The 18,814-nt window shown below is 36.0% G+C and overlaps 1 protein-coding gene across 3 annotated transcripts in view; it reads left to right on the top strand.

Annotated features, from left to right (window-relative positions):
- Positions 1-15,796, top strand: part of LOC131956579 (mediator of RNA polymerase II transcription subunit 13-like) — a 33,113-nt gene extending 17,317 nt beyond the window's left edge. The window contains exons 8-35 of one of the 3 annotated variants that reach the window (XM_059321103.1): positions 45-152; positions 346-1,329; positions 1,568-1,808; positions 3,677-3,743; positions 4,079-4,182; positions 4,456-4,537; positions 4,669-4,853; positions 5,265-5,431; positions 5,520-5,736; positions 5,845-5,953; positions 6,066-6,316; positions 6,660-6,792; positions 7,440-7,562; positions 7,717-7,887; positions 7,983-8,080; positions 8,228-8,477; positions 8,595-8,654; positions 8,814-8,993; positions 9,265-9,494; positions 9,670-9,852; positions 10,049-10,260; positions 10,484-10,626; positions 10,787-10,938; positions 11,071-11,187; positions 11,449-11,664; positions 12,027-12,188; positions 12,455-12,564; positions 12,867-15,796. In XM_059321103.1, the coding sequence (XP_059177086.1) occupies positions 45-152; positions 346-1,329; positions 1,568-1,808; positions 3,677-3,743; positions 4,079-4,182; positions 4,456-4,537; positions 4,669-4,853; positions 5,265-5,431; positions 5,520-5,736; positions 5,845-5,953; positions 6,066-6,316; positions 6,660-6,792; positions 7,440-7,562; positions 7,717-7,887; positions 7,983-8,080; positions 8,228-8,477; positions 8,595-8,654; positions 8,814-8,993; positions 9,265-9,494; positions 9,670-9,852; positions 10,049-10,260; positions 10,484-10,626; positions 10,787-10,938; positions 11,071-11,187; positions 11,449-11,664; positions 12,027-12,188; positions 12,455-12,564; positions 12,867-12,999 (5,188 nt within the window). In that variant the 3' untranslated portion in view covers positions 13,000-15,796. Of the gene's footprint in view, positions 1-44; positions 153-345; positions 1,330-1,567; positions 1,809-3,676; positions 3,753-4,045; positions 4,183-4,455; positions 4,538-4,668; positions 4,854-5,264; positions 5,432-5,519; positions 5,737-5,844; positions 5,954-6,065; positions 6,317-6,659; positions 6,793-7,439; positions 7,563-7,716; positions 7,888-7,982; positions 8,081-8,227; positions 8,478-8,594; positions 8,655-8,813; positions 8,994-9,264; positions 9,495-9,669; positions 9,853-10,048; positions 10,261-10,483; positions 10,627-10,786; positions 10,939-11,070; positions 11,188-11,448; positions 11,665-12,026; positions 12,189-12,454; positions 12,565-12,866 lie in introns of all 3 variants that reach the window. The other 2 variants (XM_059321102.1, XM_059321101.1) reach the window with 2 other exon arrangements.
- Positions 15,797-18,814: the final 3,018 nt, after the last annotated feature.

The following is an 18,814-nucleotide window of genomic DNA, read 5'->3' as shown; positions in this document are numbered from 1 at the left end:
ATAGGTAAAGCATTTAAAAATAATATTTAAAATTTTATATTTAGGTTGTCAGATGTAGCAAACACAGATGATCAGTCAACCCAGCAACAGTCCCCTGTGGGTGTGTGGAATTTCTCTGATCCTGCCGGCAAAGTGCACTGCAATTGTGTCAAGTGAGTGATCTTAATCTTTACATTATTTTGTCTTTATTATCATTATACAACCACCTTTTGAACAGTTTTTTTTTTATAAACATTACTGTTAGCTTTTGTTATGTCACGTCTAAAAAATCTTTCTGTTTACCTTTTACAATGTTGTTTCATCCACCCATATCTCTACTTATCTTCAATCAAAACAATGTTTCAGACACCGTAAAAAAGCTCAGGGTAAGGGGGCACTTGGGGGAAAGCATGGGAAAGGAGACAAGAATGAAAAGCTAGACCGCCAACTCAGCAGATTGAGTCGAAACCCTATTCCATTTCACCGGCGTGGCCATCATGTGGATGACTTACTTCAGTTTGATGTTGAGAGGATGATGACCCAGCCCATGCACCAGCCGAACCCAGCATTCTCCTCTACTGGGGCTACCACAATCACCAGTAGCAGCAGTAGCAACACTACCCCTCAGGGTAGGAGTAGCACACCCATGCATGACACTGTCATGCCGATGGACACGCCCAACTCAGCACCATCTCCACTTGATGAACCACAACCACCAGCATCGTCGTCTATGGACCCCACCATGCCCACCCTAAGCCCACACCCACCGAGTAAATTTTTGACTGATGGTAGCAGTGGTAGGTCAGGGAGTGCTGTGGCAGGTGGGATTGGCGGCGGGGGGAGTGGTGCTGCCACAGACTTGCATGCAGCCGCCCTGGCTGCTGGTGGTGGTATCACCAACGGCGGAACCACTGTTGCAAACTGCAGCAATAACGGTAATAATTCCACTGGTAACCCTGGGATCCTTGGCAGCAATTTATCAGTGGCAGTGACAGGTAGTGTTAATAATCTATTGAACAGTGTAAATATTGCAAATAACCTTGTGAATACTTCATTGGACATTACAAACAAAATGGAGGACCCAGCGGCAGCAGGTAAAATTGGAACTGCTCCGTCTGTAAATACCGCCTCGGCCGACCCGCAGCAATTTTCTTGGAGTTCTGTTACCTCTAAAACAGAAAGCATCAGTCACTGGGTGAACTCACACCACCAAAGACCTAACCCTGACAAACAGCATGAAAGGTTAATAGACACTAATTTAAAACGCCCTTCATTACCAACTAAAGGTTCTGATAGTGACACAGAGCAGGGTATGGATTCACTCTATGATTTTGAATGGATAAATATGTGGTATGTTGCTCTTTTTATTTTCATTTTTTTTTTTTTTGAGTTTTTTTTTTTTTTTTATAATTTAAATTTTTATTTTTAAGAAAGTTAATATTTTAGAATTCTCTGCATTTGGCTATTGTTTAACTTGATTTTGTAGCCTTATTACATTAAGATGTAATAATTTTTGTTAGCAATTTAAAAAAAAATAATTAAGAAGTTATTGTCCTTATTAAGTGCTTTGTTTACCTAAATTGCTTAGGATACACCTACCACTGAAGAAAGGTCGGTTTGAGTCTCTGGGTGACAGCATATCTGGGGATCTGGGTGCCCATTCTTCGAACTTCTCATCACATTCTCGCTCCATTCCTATGGTGCAAAGTCCATCTCAACCTGACCCAGATCCTTATGAATTTTCTGATGAGGCTTCTAAAGATCCAAAAACACTAACAACAAGATCCAGGCCTAGTAGAGATGAGAGGCCCTCACCTCTTGGTAAAATGGTATGTATAAGCTTGAAATCTTCAACTTCACTATTTAATTTAAGAAAATTCTTAGTTTCTTGTCAAAATCTAGAGCTAAAACTCAAAAATTCTTTAGAACAGTACTTTCAGAAACTACAGAACATTAGCCAGATACATTCAAAACTCAATTCATTTTTTTGTTAATAATCAAAGAGTCAGTTTTTCAAGAGTCAGTTATTCAAAATTTGAAAATCAAACAGAAAAGTGGTGAAGTATCTATTAGGATCTAGATTTGAACCATGTGAAATTTGTTAATTTTTAGTTAAACAAAATTTTGTAACCCACATGGACTGAACAAATTTTGAGATAGACACATATAATAGTTTTCAAAAACTATATTCATAATAAACCAGGCATTTTTAAAAACTACCAGAGTAGGCCTATTGCATGAGGTGTAAAGACATTTTTTTTATATTAATTCTCTTACAAATGTTAGAAAATGATCTTTTTTTTTTATTGAGTTTATCCCCAAAATCCACTGTTAGTATCCTTATTGATCAGCTTCTCTCTTTCCTCTTCTTCTCTTCCCCCCTCCCTTCAACTGTAATAATCCTAATATATAAATCCCCACGTTCGCACATCTCTCTCTCTCTCTCTTTCTCTGTCCGCAAAAAATTTTCGCCGGACATCACGTCAGAATCGGCAGCGGTATATGGAGAACTTTTTACGGACTTTTGTTGAAAATAATATGTTAGATGTTTTAAATGTATAACCACAATTTTACTTAAAGAAAAAAAATAAAAATTAAAGGCGTATTCGAATGTAGAGAAACAGTATTATTTATGCAACCGGAAAAGCATTAATACATGTGAAAAAGAACGCATAAAACTGCGACGTCGCTATTGCTTATACATTAACTAATGACGTCATCTGCTGTGTTTTGAATAAAAAGAAATGAACTATTTCATTCAAATTTGATTTAGATCTACGTACACTATGAAATGTATACAATACAATTTTTCCGGCCTAAACTCATAAAATTTATTTTATGTATTTGGATTCTAGATCTAGACTAAATCTAAATCTAAATCTAGGCAATAACTAGATCTAGACGTAGACGCTAAGATCTAGATTTAGACTCTAACTTCTCTAAAATCAATTCCAAAAATAAATTTCTATATTAGGACTAAACTATTTCAAGACTTATTTATTTTATACAAAATCTTTGTTTGGAACTGGCTAATTTGGGATAAAAAATTAATTTGAAAGAATAGGCATATTCGCGTAAGTTAAGATTTTAAAATACGTGTTTCATTCTCCGTATTTTATAAGATGCCTAAATAGCGGAGATGTTAGTGTACATTAAACCACGCAGGTGGTGCGGGTTCGAGACACAGCAAGTCAACTTGGTTAATGTATTCTTTTTTATTATGCTCGGGCTAAACTTAAAAAAAAATTCTATTAGGAATCTAGATCTAGATCTAGATTGTCGGGTGTCCGATAGGGCACTTCCCGGCGCCGCAGCCGCTTCAAATTTGGCATGATCTTGCCTTGGTGCGACAGAACACGGGGGCCGGTTGGCCGAAAAGTCTACGATGTGGGGGTCAAAACTGACCTCGACTGACCGGTACCTTATATGAGCTATAAATCGAAAAAAAATGTCCACGGAGGAACCTCTTCATAACTCTTGAGGTCGTAGACCGACCTTCGGGCGAATTAATTAAGCATTCAAATTCTCAATGTTTTCGAAAGCCTAAGCGAAGCTGGGCAGCATGCCTAATTAGTAATAAAAGGCCATTGATTTTATTGATTTATCATTAAAATTGCATATGGTTTGAAATTTATTATGTACATTTATCATTAAAATTATCTATCGTTTGAAATTTATTATGTATATTTATTTTCAGGAGGATGAGTCTCGAGCATCACCACGTCAGGGTACTGATGTGTCAGTGAAAGATGAACCAGCCAATGGTGAGCAAGGTTAACACACAATTTTCAACTTTAGATGTTGTCTTTTTTTCCAATCTTTAAAAAAAAATATATATATGTATACACGTTATTGGTATATAACTAGTATTATGAAATCTATATTATTGTAATCCTGGACATTTTATGTTATTCTTTTATTATTAAACTATCTTTAAATATAAACTTTTTATTAATGTTATGTTTGTAGATTTAGAACTAAAATGTTTAATTTGAAACTGGTGTGTTAATCTATAAAGGGACTCTATTCTTTTTTAATCTTATCTGACATCATCTTACTATTTTAGAGATGGGTCACATAACTTCCCCCTTAACACCAGGTGGCAGCCTGACTAGAGAGCGGGACATCAGAGTTGTTGGAGCTGATCAGGACCTTCTACAGATCTTTCAGTCTGACTCCTCAGAGGAGGATGATGATGGCGGGGTCAGTTTTCTTTCAAAGTTTTTTCTCTTTTTTTTTATCGACTAAATTAACTAAATATGACTCTGCTGAGATAGAACTTGTTGAAGAAATTCAGAAAATTGTCTACATTTTAAGTATCTTCGCTATTTATCAACAGGAAGTAGGGTTGATCTGTATTATCCTGATTATGGATGCTTAGTTTTTGCTTACATCTGTTACCTTTTATGCCCATAACTACTACACTTTTTTTATACTTATCTACAAAATGTAATGTTTTCTATGTAACAATTTCAGGCCCATGACTCTGGTGTTGGCAGTAAATCAACAGATGATCTGAAGCCTCTTAAAATGAATAATGGCACACTAGGCATTATTCGTAAGCCAGTTTTTATTATACTATGATTGTAAATTTTTAAAATGTTACTAAATAATATTTAGGATATTTGATGGATAAAATAATGATTAGTGGTTTAAACTTAGCAAATGAAGAAAACATCCATGTTTCAGCTCCTCTAGACCTTGGACGTATGTATCCCACACCCCCTTCACATGAAACCAACAAATCTCATTCTCCTGAGACCATGACAGATGTCACCAATGAAGGCATTCTCACTAGTGGACCCATTGGAACATTTCATTCTTCATTAGAGAGCACAGCTCCATCAGTAATTGACCCTGTTACCAATATTAAAGTAAGTCATTTTTTTTTATCTTTGATTTTTATTGTGGCCTCAGTGATAAAAGGAAACTAAAAGAATAAATGGTATTTACATCGTTGGAATATTTATTTATCTAAAGAAAATTTCATTTACTGAAAACGTTTATGAAATGCCATCAAAAGGAAACAAGCCTTTAAGACTAACTTGAGTACATATTTTGCGTGGCTTATGAGAGTTTTTCCAGTCAACAGTCTGATATTTTAAAACTGGATTAGTTTGGGGAATTACCCTAATATCCAAATTTTAATCCCAGCATGACACGCCTTGCATGACTAGTTTGTCCCATTTCAGTTTTATATCAATTTTTCACTAACTTTCTGCATTTTATCATCCTGGCTTGTTTTAATTTTAATACTTGTTTTTTTTTTCTCCTCACCTCCACAGTGTGATGTGTTTGTCCCACCCATAGCTGCAGAGACCATTGGTGCTAGCAAATACTCAGCAGTAGATTTACCTAGCGGTCGATCTTCTCCGTTACCCAATATACCTGAATACAAGTCCAGTTGGAGTTTTCCCACACCTCTCCTGGACTCACAGCATTCCCAGAGAACGTATGTCATGCTTTTTTAAACCCTTATCTCCTGTTTGTTTTCAAGGCTTTATTATTTTCACAAATAACAATGTATTTTCTTCTTACAGGCACTATGTTAATTTGCCCAGCGTTGAGAATATTTCATCTATACGAACTGTTGGTTCTGGAGCGGGTATTGATGCCAGTCCAGCAATATATAGCAATAGTCAGCAGCGTACACCATTAAGTTATGAACTCACTTCACCAGCATCAAACTCCTCTTCCTACCTCAACAAAACTAACAATTCCATTGACAATCATGGCACCAATAGTCAGCTACCTGAGGTAAGGGATATATACATTTGAAAAATCTTCAATTTTTTTACCTGTCTAAAAACATGAGCTGTGTATGTAAATTCTTACACTTATTGTTTTTTTTATTTATATTTTCAGGCTCATAGTTTATTACTGAATGTTCTGTTATGTGATTCTATATTAAACCTCTTCAAAGATCACAACTTTGACAGCTGTACTATATGTGTCTGTAATGCTGATATCAATGGTAAATAAAGCATTTTCATTTTTAATAATTCATAACTTTTTCTAATATTAACCATTAAAAATTGCTTTTCAGTGTTTAATGTTTGATTTTGTTGTGTTCATTTTTTTTTTAGGCAGTGATGTTAGTGTTTATCTCCCTGATACAAGTAAAGGATCCTCGTCAGGCTTCAAATGCAGTTGTGCTTTTAGTGCTGCTGTGAACCGGAGATTTGGCTACAATTCAGGACTGTTTTATGAAGATGAGGTTGAAATCACTGGTTTCCGGCATGAACTCTTTGATCATCGAAAAGCTCCCCTTGTACAGGTGGATTTGCCAAAAAATAATGGTGATAGCTCATCAAAGTCAGAAGATATTACTCCTCAGGTAAAAAGAATGAGTGCTACTGTTACCTTAGCTATGTTGACAAATATTTTTAAAATGTGACTTGAGGAGGAATTGAACTGTTTTCATATCTTAGCAAATAAAAAAAATTTAAAGCAAATATTTTCAGTGGCAGCATTGATACTGTCGAATTCACAAATGAATTACTGAAAAGTAGAAAATAAAACAACTAAATAGCAGCGTATGATACGCTGCAGGTCGGCTCGTACAACTTAATAATGCAAATGGCCAGACATCTGATAGTTACCAGGGAGGTAAAAAGATTGTTTTATATTATTAAATAATAAATTATGTGCCCTTGTCAACCCATTATATTACAATGCAGGTGATGAATCAACTCCTTGGGCAATATGCATCACCATTCATATCATGTATAGGCAGCCACCACATAAACCTTCTACAGATGTCAACAGATATGTCTTATCAGCCTTGTACTGTAGATATACTACAAATTAGAGGTTTGTTTCATTTAAATACATCAAAATACTTTTAAAAAATTTCCACTGTTTGATAATTTCTAGACTTTTTGTGTTCCTGCTTTTTAAACATAATGAAATAGCAGTTAAGGGAAAGGCTGTGTACAGTTCCAAATGGGGAAAAAAACATTAAACATGTCATTTCTTAAATTGACTTGCTCTTTCTCACTTGGGCTGAGAAGTGTGGCTTAAATCTGATGTACTTAAAATAGCCTGTGTGTATACTACTTTAGACAGCAATTTCTCATTGTGGTGGCAAATCTGTAGCTTCAGCTGTTATGGAGGTGAGGGTCATGTAATGGAATCTGTAGGTGCAAAGAAAACTATTGCAAACTGTCGTATCTTCTCTATTACTCACTAATGAGCTACATCCGATGCAATTGTAATTTTATTGCCCTTATCCATTTTACAGTGACATTAGCAATTTTCACATTTGACTATGCTATTAGGTAACTAGCTGATTTTGGGCTTTAGCCAGTAACATATTTAATCCAAGTATATGATATCTGCTTTTAAAAAAATGTAACGGTTGAACTTGAATTTTTATAAGCCCTAAGTTGTAAATGTTGTTTGTTTTACCTGGCTGCAGTAGCCTGTATATTTAACACTGCTGAAACTCTGTACAACAGATGCTAATGATGTTGTGAGTCAAGCAATAGAAGTGGCCAAACAGGCTATGGACAACTGTTCTGGTAGATATGAAGACCATCTCCTCAAGATAAATTACATGCATAAGTGGCCTTACTTAAGAGGTTTGTACAGAATTTCTCTTGTTGGTAGCTACTGGTAGGGCTTGTATGAACCATAAACATTGTTTATTCTGGAAATAAAGTAGCCTTGCTATTGGTAAATGGTCAAAATACTTGTATGTATGGTTAGGATAAAGATGGTTTCTTATGTTTTCAGGACCAGGGTGTGTTCCTCACAACACACAAGACACTATACAATGTCTCAAGTCTTTGCATCCAATACTTCAAACTGCAATTCAGAATAAAAGAGTCACAAGATTGTGGGAAAACACATACACACTTCAAGGACCCATCAGCTGGAAAGATTTCCATGATTTGGCTGGAAGAGGTAAACACATTTGATACTACATATTATTTTATAAAGCACTTTAGATAAGCTGTATAATTTGGTGTCTTAACAAAATGTCTTTATTTTTTTTTAAGGAACTGAAGAAAACCATGAACCACAACCCATTCCACATTTCCTGGTTGGTCATGATAGAGATTGGCTAACAGTTTCACCTTACAGTATACGTTATTGGGTATGTTTCTCAATTATTATTTTTTTGTTCTGACTGGAATAACATTTCATTTTTTTTAAACAGTTTTTTTCCCCTCTTGTATTTAATTTTGTCTTGAAATTATACATTTCAGATGTGTATATCTTAAAATAAAAATCATGTTTTCAGGACAAGCAATTCCTGGAGCCTTATGGGCGTATGCGTGATGTCCTGTACGTTGTCGTGGCACCAGACAATGACTTCATTTTGCAACATGTTGTGGCATTTTTCAAAGAGTTGAGCACTGTGTATGAAATGTGTAGGCTGGGGAGACACTGTGCTATAAATAAACCCTTGCGTGAGGGTGTCTTGAGGGTTGGAAAACAAGCTGCAGCTAGGCTTATTGATGAGCCAGTGGAAGACTGGTTTAATTTTTTAGGTAATTATCTATATACTTTCGTTAACCTTTTTCATATATGATTAACAACCAGACTAAAATGTCTGTACTATTTCAATTTAACAAATTGCTAATGAATTGTTTTTCTTTGGACACCAGGAGAATCAAGTATAGCATCCAAATTGAAGCTTTATGCTCAAGTTTGTAAACATAACTTAGGTGTGTACCCTTTTATATTCATCGACTTTACTACTCAAATCTTCTGATAATGTAAATTATTTGTTTTAGATCCTCTCTAGCACTAGTTGTCTTTATCATAATTATGTGTGCATTTGTCTTGTTAAGAGTATATAATTCTATAATTTATTTTTTGTTTAGGACCAATCCTATCGCAGCCAAACTTGGACAAATCCATGTTTGATCAAGGTTCTGGTAATGCACATAAAGCCCAGTTCAAAATGCCAGAACCTGCATCTAATTCTGCCCGGCCTGCCACCCCAGACAATCTACAAAATTCTAACTCATCAGGGCAGGGTCAAGGCATTGATGATGGGAAAGGTAAAAAAAATAATTATTTGTTATCAACCTCAGCACAGACCGATGTATAAATAATGTAGCAATGAGAGAAAATACGTCGCCACTTTAGAGTTAGATGGCTCTAAATAATTACTAATGTACTTTATTTATGCTTATATAATCACATAATTCTAGGGTGATCATAAAAATGTAGCATAAACTTAGTTATAGTTTTACATTCATGTTAGGCAACAGTTTTTATAATGTCTAAGGTATAGATTTTCAAAATGCTAAACAATTCATATGAACATAGATGGTAATGCAGAGGGTAATGGACAACAGAAAGATGGCCAGCATGAAAGTGGCGATGGCAGCAATGAGGACAACAATCCTGATGCCCCTGGCATTGTGGTGTACATTGTAGATCCATTTTCATATGGGCAGGACAGTGAAACAATATCCAGGCTGGCTATGATTGGGTTGCTGCGCTGTTATCAGCAGATGGCATTACCAGAGAACCTGGCCAACAATCTAAGTCTGCAGGTAAATACATTTTATTCCATTTGTTTTAAAACGTTGGCTGGCTAGTTTATTAAACCACATTCCTTTTGAAAGCTGTGGCTATTGAAACTTAATCTGTCCCTTCAACTATTTCAATTGTCTTTTTTATGCTCACTCTTCATAAGTCTTTAGAAACAAGTTACTCTTACTTCTACAGTTGGTACCTCTTCGCACAATACTGGAACACAAAGACAGTGCCAACAAGCTTCAGACACTCAAGTCTGTAGCGTTTTCTGTCTTCACCTCATGCAAGTGGAACCTGGGTCACAGTATCATGGGTCGTTCTTTGACTGGGTTTGGACCCGCTGCTGCAGCTGAACAGTATCTGAAACGCAAAGGGGTAAGCCATTTAAAAAAATTTATGTTGACTCTAATATCTTACACATGAAAGTTTGTTTTTAATCTTAAGGTTGCTCAGTCTAAACAATACTAGGTGTACTTTTCAATCACCTGAAGTGGAAAAGTAGTAAATCACACTTTAGATATAGCTACATTTCCTAAAGAAAAGTAGTTTTTTAAAAAAAATTTCCTTTCAGCCTGAAAATTTCAAGCTGTACAGTCCACCCTACATACTTGCTTCAACTAAAAGCCGACAAAACCAAATTATGGAGGCCAAAAGTGATCAACAAAGCATTGTTTTCTGTGGCTATTGTCTGTCTGAGGACCAACGATGGTTGCTGGCTGTGTGTACAGATGAGAAAGGAGAACTTATGGAACATTGCACTATCAATATTGAAATACCCAACAGGTTATTACATAATTTAAGTAGAAAGTAACCTCATTACTGGATTAGTTGTCATATTTACAGTAATTAGCATAATCTAGGTTAGTACACTAAATTTTGCTTACATTTCTTAAAAGACTTTAAGAAAAACAATTTTTAATAAATATTTAGTACTGTAACGTTAAATGCAAATATTTATTTCTAATTTTTTACATTTAGTATACATATATTTTTTGTCCACTTGCAGAAATCGCAGAAAGAAAGCTTCGGCAAGAAGACCAGGACTGCAGAAACTCTGGGACTTTATCCTGGGTGTTGTGTCTCTGACATGTTATCCCACTAGGCTGGTTATTGGAAGATTTGGACGTATGGGACATGGAGAATTAAAAGGTAACATTACAAATTTTACATTTGTATGCCCAGACATAATGAACATATAACCTGCTTGAATTTTTTATGCCTGCTGTTATTAAAAAAAATTTTTTTATCAACATTGAATTCACAAGGTTTATAGTAGAAATAATTGTATAAAATTCCATGTAATCCTAAGGATGGTCTGGGCTGTTGAGTAAAAAGAATCTACACAGCGCATCCCGTCGCTTGAAAGATATGTGTGGGCAGTGTTCAGTGATGGGACCTTCTGAAGTTCCCTGTGTTCTTAGTGTCTGTCTAACATCTATTGAAACACATCCCAGTTTCCAAGTAGGTTGCCATGCCATTTTTTTTACAAATTTGTATAATTGTTTCTCAATGTGTTTGTTTGTTAATCAAATAATGTAGGTAGTATCTGATGGTCTTTGCTGGGTATGTTACCAAATGTTCTCTTGTGTTTAGGTGGTAGCAGATGCCATGAAACAGGAAGAAAAACAGAGCAGCAGCATTCCACTCCAGACACCCAGAGATGCTAGTGTCACACACATTTTGGTCTTCCCTACATCAGCTACAGCCCAGGTAATTCAATCATTGCATCTATTTTCATTTACCCCAGTCATTCAAGCTTCAATCACTACATACACTGTGTCCCCCTATCATTAGGAATAATTGTATAATGTAATAACATGAACAGCAAACTTTTCATGTACCATAAATAACTTTAGTTCTGTCATCACCATTAGTAATCTCCTTTTCATCAACTTCGCAGCCCATTAAAATCTAGACTTTAACTTGTCTCATTGTTAGTATGTATGCTGATTCAATGTTCCCCCTCTACAGGTAAACGCCAACCCCCTCCAGCAAGACCCCCAGAATGATCTCACAGCACATTTTGAACTGGATGATGTTTTCTCTGACATCAACAACATGGGGGAGGAGATAAACCTGTTTGAGATAGGTCTCTTTGACAACTTTGACAATGCTAACACCTCCCCACCCGTCTCACCAATCAGCAATGCACAGCGACAGAACTCACGCAACAATGGACCTTCAGCTGTAAGTACATTCAAATCATAGAACTTTTAGATCTATTTATTTATAGAAGTAAAAATAACCTTCCAAAAACAATGGTCCATGTGACTATTAGAGTATAAATTGTGTATGATCTGTGTATAAATTGGGTATGATCTGTGTATAAATTGGGTATGATCTCTATACCTGACTTGTGTATGATCTGTGTATAAATTGTGTATGATCTATGTATAAATTGGGTATGATCTGTGTATAAATTGGGTATGATCTCTATACCTGACTTGTGTATGATCTGTGTATAAATTGGGTATGATCTCTATACCTGACTTGTGTATGATCTGTGTATAAATTGGGTATGATCTATGACTTGTGTATGATCTGTGTAGAACATGGCAGAGATCCAGGCTGACCCACAGGATGACTTCAACCTGCTCCAGCAGCCACTAGCCATGGGCTACTACATTTCAACAGCTCCGCCAGGGCCATTACCCAAGTGGTTCTGGTCTGCCTGCCCTGAAAATGAATTTGTTAGTCCACATGTCTTCAAGGTAGGAGGCTTTACATTTAGAAATACAGTTTATAGAGTAAGAAAACCTATAGTATACATTATTTCTTTAATGTTTTAAATGTGTTGAGGTCAAAATATTAATTTTATTTTTTAATAGCTTGGGAGTATAAATGTTTTAAATAATCCCTGCTTAAAAATAGTCAAATTATTTTGTAAAAATGAAATAGTCCTCAAAAAGGTTACTTTACATAAAACTAAGAAACAACTGGCTTTAAATAATTTAAAATAAGTGCTATGATATTCCAGTCTGCCCTGCACATTCATGAGTCATCTCGCCATGATGAGTTCCTTCACAAGTCAGACAACAGAAGTAAACCACACGCTCTAGATTCACACATGACTTGTGATGTACTCAGGTCAGTACTACAATATTCTACTTTATACTTACATGTTCAGAAAAAAAAGGCTTGCACAGTAGCTTGTGGAGTTTATTTATTCTGGTATTGTATTTAAGCTATTTTAGAAAAAAGTAACATCCTGTAATTAGAGTACTTAGTAGTGCCAAAAAACATTTATATCAGTCCGCTGAACATTTTAAAGAAAAAAATAGCTGTGTTTAAATTGGTATAGTTTTATTGTAAATGATTTAGTTATGACTTTCTGTCATATTTCCATCTGAACCCAAGTGTTAGAGCGTAAACCTGTTGTCTCCCTCCAGGTATGTCTTGGAGAACTACAACTCTCTGTCCTGGCTGACATTTGACCCAGTGCTCAACGATCGCCGATCTTGCCTGCCAGTTCACTTTGTGGTGCTGATGCAGCTGTACCATGCCCTCCACACATTTGTCTAACAGATCTGCATGTCGTTGTAGCATGACCCACCTGTGTCCATCCACCGACTCCCTGATACCTGGAGTTGGGTGCAACAATCACACCAAAAAGACTTGTCTTGTTATTTATATATATTTGATACTAAGAATGCCTGGATGATATGTGAGAAAGTGTAGCAATATCTTGTTGATGTAGAGCTGTTTGATCCAATAGCTAAACACTAAATATATTTGAAATATAGTATATTTCACTCGAGTTTATTTTATGAAAAATCAATGGATTGAAAAGTAATTTTGTATATCGCCTGGGTATATATGCTTGGCACATTAATAATAGAAAGCTTAATATAAAGATTATTTAAGGTCTATTATACCATCCAATACAGTAATACAATGATGGCAGCTATATTGAACTTTGTTTTTAATTACAGGCAGTTTCATTTTCTTTAAAGGATTTGAAATTTTTATCCCAACTATTTAAATATGTAAATGTTTTGTTTAGAAAGATTTATCCCTAAAGTGGTTATTAAAAATTGTAATATTGTCTTAGGAAGGACAGGTTAGGTGTAGTTCCTACATTACTTGAGCTACCAGCTATGTTTTAAAATCAAATTTCATGTCACTTGTTTAAATTATTTTTTCCTATTTGTGTTCATTCATTTGATGTAACTTTACTAGCTTATGTGTTCTCTTTCTGTGAAAGGGAGCCTACTTTAGGAGCATATTGTCAACAGAATAAACATGTAGTTTAGGTAGATTATATTTTTAAATACGTCCAGTACACACAAATACATATTAGTTACGGAAAGTTTTTTTTTTACGTGTAATAAAACAATTGTTAGTTTGGCTGTTAGAAGAGAGTGATAATAGTGACCGTAATTAAAAGGTTTGCTGCATGTAATTAAACAATTGTTAGTTTGACTGTTAGAAGGTGACAGTAATCGAAAGGTTTGCTATATGTAATGAAACAATTTAACTGCTAGGTGACAGTAATTGAAAGGTACATGTAATGAAACAGTTGTTAGTTTGACTGCTAGAAGGTGATGGTGACATAAGAAATGGCAGTACTTAACTTCTCTTGTGATAACTAGCTGCTCTGTTGTTGGCTTGACAATGAACAAGATTGAGACATGTTTTTTTTTTATACCCCCAGCAAGATGGCATCTTGGCAAGTTTCCCTTTGTTTATGATCACCACCTACACAAATTGTTGCTTGTCTGCCAGTTGTATGTAGTGTTGGACTGGTCAGTTTGATGTTCATGTGATAGATTTGTTTGGTTATTTACCATACTATATATAGACATTACAGTGTTAGTCAGTGGGAAAAAAAATCTATATATATTTATATATATATATAAACCATTACTGCCTTGCACCATTAAATGTTTTTGTCTGGATTATATCAATAAAGTTTGTATTTTAAAAAAAATTTTAACTGATCTGAACATGACATGGCATAAAAGGTATTTTTAAACTCTCAATGCATTAGTCTGTACATTGAAATACTAAGCTGGAAACAATAATTGTGTAATAAAAAATTTTTTTTTACCAAAGAAATGTTTTTGATGTCTCTGTATTGGGACTTGTGTTGACACATAGGTGAAACCAGTTGTCTATGAAAACTATTGCAACAAACTGATGTATATTTTGTATTAGTTTTGTACCGTTTCAATTTTTAAAAAATTCAACTCTATATGTGCTCTCATGTTGTTTTTTTCCCCCCTCTTGTATATGAACATGCCCTAAAGTAGCAAATAGATGGTCTCTGTACAGCTAGTCAAATATGGGGTGTCTGTGTACATACACACCTGATAATTCCTCACCTGGTTTACAACTGTCTGCTCTATTTCATTTCAAAATGTTTATACATACATATATATATACATATAGAATACCAGAATTACTGCATCAGTTGTTTTTTTTTTTAATTTTCCAAATGTTTTTTTAATTAATCCATTGTATTTTATGCTTTGAGATGACTGCTATCATGCATGTAGTTGACATTGTTTCAAAGATGATTTCTCATGACTGTTATGTCTGTATAAATATTTATGTTCAAGATGATTTCCTATGACTGCTACAAATGTCTGTACAAATATTTATAGTGGTGAACAAAACCTATGCCCTGCAACTCTCCTGTAAGAGATTTTTTTTTTTTATATCCTGAGGTTCCAGTAGAATTCATTTGCTAAACTTGTACTAGATGGTAAAACAATTGGAATAGAAATCTAAGTTGTTGTGCATATTTATGTCATGAAACTATAAATTGAATAAAGTTATTTTTAAAAAAAAATAATGAACCTCTGAGAGCTAGATTATTTAGATGTGGTTTAATTGTACCCTATAAAAGCTAAAGTAAATCTGCTTTTTGAAGTGGGTGACACTGGGTTGTGAAAAAAACTCACTTCCGTTGTTAATTTCTTGACTGGTGAGTAAAGTGTAGTATCTTTCCATTGCATTTATTATGACACCATTTCATTGTATGATTATTATTTTTTTGTAATACATATTTTTAATAATTGTAAAGACACTGGATATTGTCCTTCAAGTATTATCAGAAAATAAAAAATTCTGATTTTTTTTCTCTCTCAAGATAAAGGAACAAAACTTATAACCTAAACGTTGACTCTTTCTGTGATGGTTATATTTTTTGGTTCATGTTTGTTGAAAGTAGTGTGTAAATAGAGTGAGAGGTTTAGTGTCAGCTGTCTGTCTGTCAACAATGAGATGTTAAGTTATTCTCTAGATGGTCATATCATACAGCAGTAGTCCTGAGGAAATATCTGGTAATAAAACTCATGATGCAGAGTCTATAGAAGGCCTCCTTGTCTTTTGTTAGTTGTCTCCTGTGTTGGGTTAGGTGGTGGGTAAGGGTTGGCCATTACCACAAAAATTAGGATATTTAACTCAAATGTCAAGGCAGTTCTGCTATATGGAGCAGAGACATTGAGAGTATCCAAAGCAAGCACAGCAAAGATACAGAGACAGATATTGAGATGGCAGGAGAAAGTGCCGAACATAATTATGGATGAAAGCTAGACAGGAGCCTATGGCTGTGCAAATGAGGAAGTGGCGCTGGGTGGGACACACCCTACGAAAGGCTCACCCAAATGTTACACGCCAAGCGCTTGAGTGGAACCCCCAGGGAAAGCGGAAGAGAGGGCGCCCAAGACAGAGCTGGAGGCGGAGTCTTCTTGAAGAACTGAAGCCAACAGGGATGTCTTGGGAGACGGCAAAATTAATAGTCGGGGAGCGGATGAAATGGTGGAGGCCCTATGTTCCATAAAGAGTAAAGAGGACTAAGTTAAGGTTGGCCAGGTGCCTTGGTAGGTCGTGTGTAGGGGCTAAGTGGTGTCGAGTTAGGTGATGGGTTAGGATTTAGCGTGTTTCTCTGAAGGTGGTGGGTGGTCGTGTGTAGGGGCTAAGCGGTGTCGAGTTAGGTGATGGGTTAGGATTTAGCGTGTTTCTCTGAAGGTGGTGGGTGTCACCTTGTGGTTTAGGATTAGGACATAAGTCTATCCCAGCTGGATGGACGGTTTGGTGGAGTGAGAGAGCGTTCGACTGCTACGCTGAAAGTCTCGAGTTTGGATCCCGGGCTAGAGTCCCTACGATACCCTTGAGTCCACACAGTTGTGATGGATACCCGACTCAAGTACTAACTTATTCAGGGGATTGAAATAGGCTGTGCATGGTAGTGTTGAACTTACTATCCCTTCATATGCCGAGGTCACTGAACCAGGTGATAAGCCCCGTTGACCTTAAGGTTATAAAAGAGTAATATATCTATAATTTTTTCTAACCCTGCTGACTTGTAGGTGAGTTACTGGTGTTTACAACCACAAGTTTATAAACTTAAACAAGTTGAGTGCTGATGATGGGCCTAATTGTACTTAAGAGTTGGAAACTTGCCTCTTTTTAAAAAATCTTCTAGTATAGGATGCTGAACAAGTAGGTTGTGGTACCTCAAGCTGTACACACGTTCTAGCAACTGTTTATATTTTTTAAAGAAAAGCAATTCATGTATGCACGAGCCTATGGCCTACTCACTTTCGTTTTCTCAATGGAAGCGGCTCAGCGCTCTACGACAGTCTACCTAAAGAGATGATATCGGGATCAAATCTTTAATGATAAAAGCGTGGTGACAAGATTCACATTTTCAACCCACTTTCTTTGGGTCGTATCTTAAATGATAAAAGCATGACGAGATTTTTCACAAGATCAACCCACTTTCCGTGGGTCGAATCTTAAAAGATACGAGCACGGTTAAACTATTCCCATTTTTACCCACTTTCCGTGTAGACGCCGTCATTGAACGCGAGCATCGACAATGATGAATTTTTTTCTTCCAGCCTCACAAACCCAGAGTTACCGGCCGTGCTGTCTATCTTGCCGCCCATGTATAGCAATTTGCCAGACCTCATCGCATGAAGGCTGGTCACAGAGATGCCGAATGGGTTTACAAATTCAGACGCTCACAAAGTTTGTGCTTGATGACGTAGCTTGCGTCTCGTTTTATTTTTAGCCTAAGTCTTCTAACAATGAAGCTCTAGGAGGGGGGGGGGGGGGGGGGGGGTTAGCGTTTGATTTAAGGACAAATGTACTAAATGTCGTGAGTACCCCCACTAATCCAGTCTTGAGACCAACGAACTTCTATGCGCTGGAAATAAAAATCTAAGGGGGTTGTTTGGGTTACTGTCATTGCCCACCCACCGCCCCCACGTGATGAAAAGTCAGACTCCTACCGCCCACAGAATTTCCAAAACCCGCCCCTAAAACCACGAAACGAACGGAAATTATAGTTTTTTTTATTGTTTTAATCTAAACTAAATAATAACACAAGCTGCCAGCTACGTCACAGTTCCTACCCCCACCCTACCTCCACCTACGTGGCACACCACCATCATTCTATGTGCCTGACGTCATAGGTGGACGCCTCCAAAACTTAATTATCCATTGAAGTTCCTGCCGCCACTAACTTCCGTTTCATCAGCCAGGTAAAAAATAGGAATTCCTAATTCAAGTGTTTTTTGGATATTAACTAAAAATTTATTTTGCCCTTTGACCTTTGGAGCAAAAACAAATTGTTTCTATTTATACAACACATTTTTCAAAAAAGTTAAATAAGGTGTTCGTTTATAATTAAAAAAACAAAACAAAAAACAACGAAACAATACTTTTTAGGAAGACGCCTAGGGTATTGTATAAGATAGCGAGTGCAGTTTTTTGGGTGATAAAAAATGTAGAACACCCTCTTTTCTCGTTCGTCCGCTCTAATAGGCCGTCTTAACCAGTGTCAAATCAAGTCCCTTGGGTCGGTGTGATGTACGGGCTGAGTTTGATTTAGTAGCATATAAAAATCTTCTGACGAGAATTCTGACTTATCTCCCTTGCTATTTTTTTTTTCCTTTGCGTGACGCCAAACGACAGCTTCAACATCGGGGTTTTTTCGCCATGTTTTCGCATTTCTTTTTTTTTCTTCCCAATTTAATGTTAGCAATCATTTAAGTATTAATCGTGACCGACTGTGTATTTATAATCGACTCGTACATTTTTCAGCAAATTATACTTTAAACAAATATTAATCCGTGCATAACAGAGATATTTACAAATATAAAACTAATTGGAAACCAAAAATACGAACTAACAAAGTATGTCTCCTCAAGTAAGCTCTCACAGTTGTTTTTTTCAAGTTCACCCAGTCGTGTTAAAATATATTTAGCACTTAAACAAAGTAAGCATGACTGACTAAACATTACTTTACAGCCCAATGAACGAAAATTGAAATATTTCGTTTTCTGTTTTTAAAAAGTAAGAACTTCGTTTATGAGTCTATGTT

This window comes from Physella acuta, unplaced genomic scaffold (assembly GCF_028476545.2).
Source record: "Physella acuta isolate Inbredline_101_S28 unplaced genomic scaffold, ASM2847654v3 ptg001162l, whole genome shotgun sequence".
In the NCBI taxonomy this organism is placed as follows: domain Eukaryota; kingdom Metazoa; phylum Mollusca; class Gastropoda; family Physidae; genus Physella; species Physella acuta.
The sequence above is the reverse complement of the archived record's forward strand: the minus strand, read 5'-3'. Positions and strand labels throughout refer to the sequence as shown.